Here is a 6915-nt window from a genome sequence, read left to right as displayed (position 1 = left end):
TGAGCTGCTATAACAACCAAGGACTGAATGGCTTATAAACACCTCACATTTACTTCTCATGGTTCTGGAGGCTGGCAAGTCTAAGATTAAGGCACCAGTAGGTTCCGTATCTGGTGGAGACCTGCTTTCAGGTTCACAGATGACCTCTTTCTCTCTGTCCTCCCATGGTGGAAGAGACAGTGGAGTTCTCTTCGGCCTCTTTTAAAAATGCACTAATCCCATTTATGGGAGCTCTGCCCTTATGACCTTCCAAAGGCCGACTCCCCAATACCATTACTCAGGAGACAGGATTTGACCAAATGCATTGTTAGGATTTGACCAAATGCATTGTTAGGGGACACAAACCTTCAAGCCTAGCATCTGTTTAGATACCCACACCCCTATGTAATAAGTATTATTTTCAAAACCACATTTTGATTATTTCTCTTCCATTAGGCCATGAGCTCCTTCAGCACTGGGACCTGGCTTACCTGTCTTGCACTTTCCCTTCCCTGGCTCAAATATGGTGAGAAATCTTCCTACACAGTAACCTCTCTGGGTATAGTTCATTTGGCATAGTGGGTTGTGTCCTAAAGATCACTGTACAGGCAGTCCCCAAGCTATGAACATCTGCCTATGTACATCTTGCACATACAAACAGAGGCTATTACAGTGAGTCCCGGAGTTACAAACATCCTACTGATGTACAACACATACTAATGAACAAAGGCTATCATAGGTAATAAGAAAATGTACCTCTTCCAACTTACATACAAATTCAGCTTAAGAACAAACCTACAGAACCTATCTCGTTTGTAACCCAAAGACTTACTGTACTTATTTCTGAATCCTCCTAAATGGGTCCAAGATCTAATCAAAACTAGAAATTGAAAAAACAATGACCTATTCATGCATTCTAGAATTCTTCCTTTCCCTGTTGCTTTTTTAGAAATCTGTGTAATTTTCTATTGTTCATGCATCACACCGGGGAAGCCAGGTGCAAAGCAGGATTGGGGCAGTCCTGTATTCTCTGCATCTGAGTAACGGATTTCTGGCCTCCTTGCAGTTTCCAGAACCCTCCCTTCCCCAGCACACTCACAGTCTTCCACATGCCTCTACTCCTTTGAGAACAGCCTTTTGTTCACTGACAAAAGGAATCTGCAGCCTCATCAGTTCTAAACCAACCTCCCACCACCCTCTGGGCAAAATCCTACTCAGAAACGGAATAGGAAGAAGAGGAATGAGGGGGCTGGAGAGGACTGTGTCTGGTGGGAACAGGCCAGAGAGATAGTACACAGAGTCCAGAATGGGGCAATGGGCCCCGAAAGGGCTGCACCACCGGCCGGGCTGGGTGACCTTGAGTCTAACTGGGCCTGTGACCTCAGTACAAAGGAATCGGACTAGAGGAGGCTGAATCTTTTCCAGCTCTGAGCATCTATATGTTGAATAAACTTCTTCTGACACTTGTATGTGGGTAACAAAGTATTAGGAGAGTTTATTTATTTTCTTTTCTTTTAAGACAGAGTCTCACTTTGTTGCCCTCAGTAGAATGCTGTGGCATCACAGCTCACAGCAACCTCAAACTGTTGGGCTCAAGCAATTCTCTTGCCTCAGCCTCCCAAGTAGCTGGGACTACAGGCACCTGCCAAAACGCCTGGCTATATTTTTTCTTAGAGACAGGTCTCGCTCTGGCTCAGGCTGGTCTCAAACCTGTGAGCTCAGGCAATCCACCCGCCTCTGCCTCCCCAGAGGAGATTTTTTTTCTTCTTCTCTTATGCACTTTGTAGATAGTAGACTAAGAAGCTAAGATTACACTACTGATGTGTTTGTGTTGTCTGTGTGCTTACAAGCACAAAAAAAATCTGTTGTTCTAAAACGGAAATTTAGAAAGGTCTTTGTTTAAAGGGGAGGATGAGATCAGTTTTTAAAAATAAAGTCAGAGGCAAAAGAAAGGCCCATCTGGAAGCCCCAAATCCATCTAGACAAGAGCTTAGCAGCTCTGCAGGGCGGTGTGAGCTGCAGGGTTCCCATCTCAGCGCAGCAAGTCCTCGTTAGCTCTCTGGCGCCATCTTCCGGCCAGTTCAGAAGCATTCGTTTATTTGGTTTGCAAATGAGCTCCGAAGCGAATCCGTGGTGAACTCTGATGGGATCACGTTCAGGGTAAAAATCCCATTGTTCTTAAAAGGCAAATCTTGCCCCATCCTCACCTCCAGAATTCACTTTTGATTTTGCCTTGCCATAATGATTGTAACGGGGACACCTAAGCAGTCCCTCTGCATTAGACCTAGAATGGTGTGCCAATAATTGTGAGCCTCATGCCGTGTAAAGCCCAGGAATGGTTCTGCAGCTCCTCCCCACCGCGCTTGGACCCCATGTAGAGCACAAGGCACTTGGAGGAACCCACTTTCAGCCCCAACATCTATAAACCTGGTTGGTAACATCTTGATTTGTCTCTGTTCCCTGGGTTTGCACAGGTCTTGAACACATTGGGCTTTGGATCAATTAAGTCCTTCAGGGCCTACCACGTGTCCCCAAGCAGCCCAAAGTGCTGGGAAGTCCTCTCATGTATCTTTCCACCCACCTGCTTCACCACTGCCCAGTGGAAGGGGAACCCTCCCTCCCTGTGGGTCCTGCCTTGGGAACAGTGATCCAGGCCAACACTCTTTCCAAGCTGACACCCCCCACCCAGAGGCTGCCCTCCAGACCCCCTTTGCCATCTGAGACTGGTCTTTACATGTAGGACAGTGTGAATATCCGGCAACACTTGTTGACGCCCCTCTGTTGTAGATAATGATGGGAACGCGTTTTCCTTCTGACACTTTTTACTCCAATTCTAAAAGCACCTTATTTCAACTCTAAAAGTCTTTCTGAAATTCATCAAGGTCTTCACTTGGTTGTTAGACATATTAGCAAATAGTGATGAGAAGGTCCACCCTTGTCAGGATGAGGGAGTGGCTCGGGAACCCCTGATTGGCCCTGCCATATTTGGCGTGTGCAGGAATGCCACCCCCCTGCAGCTCCTATATAGCTGGGCAGACCCAGCTGCTGAGAGGGTGTGCTGGAGGACCAAGCAGCACCAGGCTCCGAGGCGCACTCCCAGAGAGAGCCCAAGGTACGTGGGGAGGCATTTTTGCCGCCAGAGTTGCTGGTTTCTAATCAAGTCTCTGCCCCAGACTGAAAATCATGCAATGATTTCTTCACTCCCACATTCAGGGATGGGTCCCAGGTCAGGGAAGATTTGTGACAATGTTCAGTCACCCTTGGTCTTGCATGCATCTGTGTTGGTGCTGCAATAAAATGCTACTTTAGGGGTGGCTGGTTGGGATTTTGTTTTGTTTTTAAACCCTTGCCTGTGAAAATGAATTTCGTTCTCATAAAGGCTGTGCTTTTTATTTTTAATTTGGCCCACCTGTAAAGATCTATTATGTTATTATTCTTATTTAAGATTTCTCCTCCCGAGAGGTATGAGTTAATGATATAGGGTGTGGCCCCTTATTTAGGAGACTAATGAATGTTTGCTTCGTGTTTGGATCTCTTTGGAGAAAACCAGTCTGAGTTCCCCTGGGCTTAGGGGGTGAGAGGTGGGATGCTGGCAGCCTGGCTGCTTGTCCCACCCTGGGACATAGCCACGACAATACCCACAAGCAAGGAAAAGTCAGTGAGGCCCCTTTGCAAGCTTCCAGATGTGACTGCATGTTTGCGTAGGCTGTATTTTGCCCGTGATTGTTTTAAACATAAAAGTCAGTGTTGCATTGGAGTTGATGATTTTAACAGAGGAACATTAATCCCTTTTAGGGATGTGGCAGGGTGGTGATGGAGGTCATGTTAGGGACTAAATACACTAACTCCCACCTCTTCCATCTCCTGCACTCCGTGTGTGCGCTCACAGTAAATTTTCACGCAGGAGATGCCAGCTCTGCTGCCAGAGTTCCTCTGTAGCCCGGATCCACACAAACAAAGACCCAGGTGGCTGAACACCCTGACAGTGGCCTTGGGATTTCCCCAACAGCTATTGTAGTTGCAGGAGCCCTCCTGCCCTCCCCTTCAACTCATTGTGTCTAAAATTCCTTGAGGGCCCTGCTCTTTGCTCTTTGTTCAGCTTAGGGGCTATCCTTCCTAATGAGTCAAAAGCACAAAGTAAGAGCACCATCCTGAAACCCAAAGGGACAGTGGGGGCATGAGTGGTGGGCACATGGAACACAGTGTCAGTCAGAGCTGAATTCAAATCCACCAGCTCCTGGCTCGGCGCCTATAGCTCAACTGGCTAAGGCACCAGCCACGTACACCTAAGGTGGCGGGTTCGAATCCCCAGCCCGGACCCGCCAAACAACAATGACGGCTGCAACCAAAAAATAGCCGGGCGTTGTGGCGGGCGCCTGTGGTCCCAGCTACTTGGGAGGCGGAGGCAGGAGACTCACTTGAGCCCAGGAGTTGGAGGTTGCTGTGAGCTGTAATGCCATGGCACTCTACCCAGGGGGACAGCTTGAGGCTCTGTCTCAAAAAAAAAAAAAATCCACCAGCTCCTGCTGTGCAGCCTTGGGCAAATTACTTAACTTCTCTGAATCCCAGGTCAACATTTATAAAATGGGGATAATGATGTGCCTACCCCTTGTGAGAATCAGAGGATGTCAGAAATGAGCCTTTTTTTTTTTTTTAGATAGAGTCTTTGTTGCCCCAGGGTAGAGTATCATGGTGTCATAGCTCACAGCAACCTCAGACCCCTGGGCTCAAGTGATCTTTTTGCCTCAGCCTCCTAAGTAGCTGCGACAACAGGTACCCACCACAATGCCTGGCTAGTTGTTCTATTTTTAGTAGAGACAGGATCTCACTCTTGCTCAGACTGGTCTCAAACTCCTGAGCTCAAGCAACACCTGCCTCGGCCTCCCAGAGTGCTAGGGTCACCGGCATGAGCCACCCTACCTGGCCCAGAGATGGGCTTAACACAACAACTGACACGCAGCAAGTGTGCAGTAGGAAGCTGGTATGCACACTGTCCCCCAGAGGTGGGGGAGAGATCGGGAAAGGACGCACGCAGCACATCTACACCCCTTGCACAGGGCTCCCTACATTTCTGTGTTTCTCTCTCCTCCCCACCCTCCTCTGCTCTCTCTCATTCCTGTCAAGTCCTTTAGAATCAGCAGCCAGTGACTTTCGTAGAATGGGAGGCACAATGGGTGGCAGAATGTGCCCAGGACAGTGCTAGGTTAGGGTGACACAGAATAAAAAAGGAAGCCTGAAGACACAGCCTGCGCCCCCAACACTGTACCCTCCCAGGGTCGCCTTTCTTTGCCAGGCTAGGGAGCACCAAAGCAAACTTGTGTGTATTAGGTCATTACGCGCGTATTTTCCCATGCCTAGTCAAAGGCTTTATAATTGCCAGTTGCAACTTCTTATCTGTCTGGGAACACCAGGATCAGGGCCCTGAGTGAATGTAATCCCAGGCATCAGGGGGGAAAAAAAGAAAGAAAACAACTTTGGTGTTTGAGTTAACCCTGCACAACCCAAGCGTGAGAAAACAGTTGTGCTTTTGAGAAAATATAAATAGCACAAGGGTGCAATTCCTTGGATTATAATCTCCCAGGGGGAGGGCTGCTGCAGGGGAGCCGGGGAAGCCCAGAGGGGAAGCTAACGGCCGGTTTCTCCAGCAGATTCTGACACAATGAGGAAGCACCCGGGCGGATGGTGGCCGGCCATTGTTTGCGTGCTGCTCTTCAGCCACCTTGCCGTGGTCAAGGCGCGGGGCATAAAGCACAGGTTCAAGTGGAACCGAAAGGCCTTGCCGAGCACCTCCCAGATCACCGAGGCCCACGTCGCCGCCCCCGAGAACCGCCCCGGAGCCTTCATCAAGCAAGGCCAGAAGCTGGACATCGACTTCGGGGCCGAGGGCAACAGGTACTACGAGGCCAACTACTGGCAGTTCCCGGATGGGATCCAGTACGACGGCTGCTCCGACGCCAACGTCACCAAGGCGATGTTTATCGCCAGCTGCATCAATGCCACCCAGGCGGCCAACCAGGCCGAGTTTTCCCGGGAGAAACAGGACAACAAGCTTCACCAGCGGATCCTCTGGCGGCTGATCCGGGAGCTCTGCTCCGTCAAGCACTGCGATTTCTGGTTGGAACGGGGCGCGGGCCTGCGGGCCACCGAGGACCAGCCCCTGATGCTCGGCATGCTGCTGCTGCTTTGGCTGCTGGTGAAATAAGCTCTCGGGGCAGCCGCGGCCGCAGAGCAGAGCGGGCCGGCGAGCCCTGGAGAGAGCTGCCCAGCTCGGCCCCCTCCGGGCCCCGAGCCACACGTGTGCTGAAGGTACCAAGGACGTGATTCGTGCCCGCTTTAAGTATCTCCCCAGATATTCACCCACCCGGCGTTTGTTTGTACTTGATAGATGTGAACGTGTGTGTTGACCTCCCTGCAGGCTTTACCAGCTTCTCCATCACCGCATTCTCGGCTCCTAGTCGAGTGTCTGGCACACCGTAGTAGAATGAACGTTAGCTGAGTCAGTAACAGAGCGCATCAGGAACTGTGCCAAGCCCTTCATGACACTTCCTAACAACTCTTAGAGGTAGGTGTTGGTCCTGTTTTACAGATGAGAAAACAGGCTCAGAGAGGCGCAGTTGCTCACCCAGAGTCACACAGCTCGAAAGTGGCGGAGCTGGGATTCAAGCCTCGCTTGTCCAACCCCAGGTTTTGCATTCTGTCCAGTCCCAGAGCTGTGTCATGATCACTTTTTGGCTCTAAAGGACCCAAATCCAGACATATAGCTGTTATGACGCTAGCAGCTCCACGTTCAGAAATAAACAGAAAGACCTGAGCCCATGGCTGTGTACTTTGAAACCTAGTTGCAGAGGTTAGTTTAATCCTTCTAATTAAACTAAAATAAAGAAATTGACATAGAAATAAAGCTAGACACAGGCTCAGAAATCACACTGTATGGAA

General features: G+C 49.8%; 1 protein-coding gene across 1 annotated transcript; it reads left to right on the top strand.

Moving 5' to 3' along the window:
* The first annotated feature begins 5638 nt into the window (after positions 1–5638).
* PRND (prion like protein doppel) lies at positions 5639–6181 on the top strand. Its single transcript, XM_003788035.1, has one exon. The coding sequence runs from the start codon at positions 5639–5641 to the stop codon at positions 6179–6181; it is 543 nt and encodes a 180-aa protein (XP_003788083.1).
* The last annotated feature ends 734 nt before the right edge of the window (positions 6182–6915 follow it).

Source organism: Otolemur garnettii, unplaced genomic scaffold (genome assembly GCF_000181295.1).
Source record: "Otolemur garnettii isolate 467f Iridium unplaced genomic scaffold, OtoGar3 scaffold00025, whole genome shotgun sequence".
NCBI lineage: Eukaryota > Metazoa > Chordata > Mammalia > Primates > Galagidae > Otolemur > Otolemur garnettii.
The sequence above is the reverse complement of the archived record's forward strand: the minus strand, read 5'-3'. Positions and strand labels throughout refer to the sequence as shown.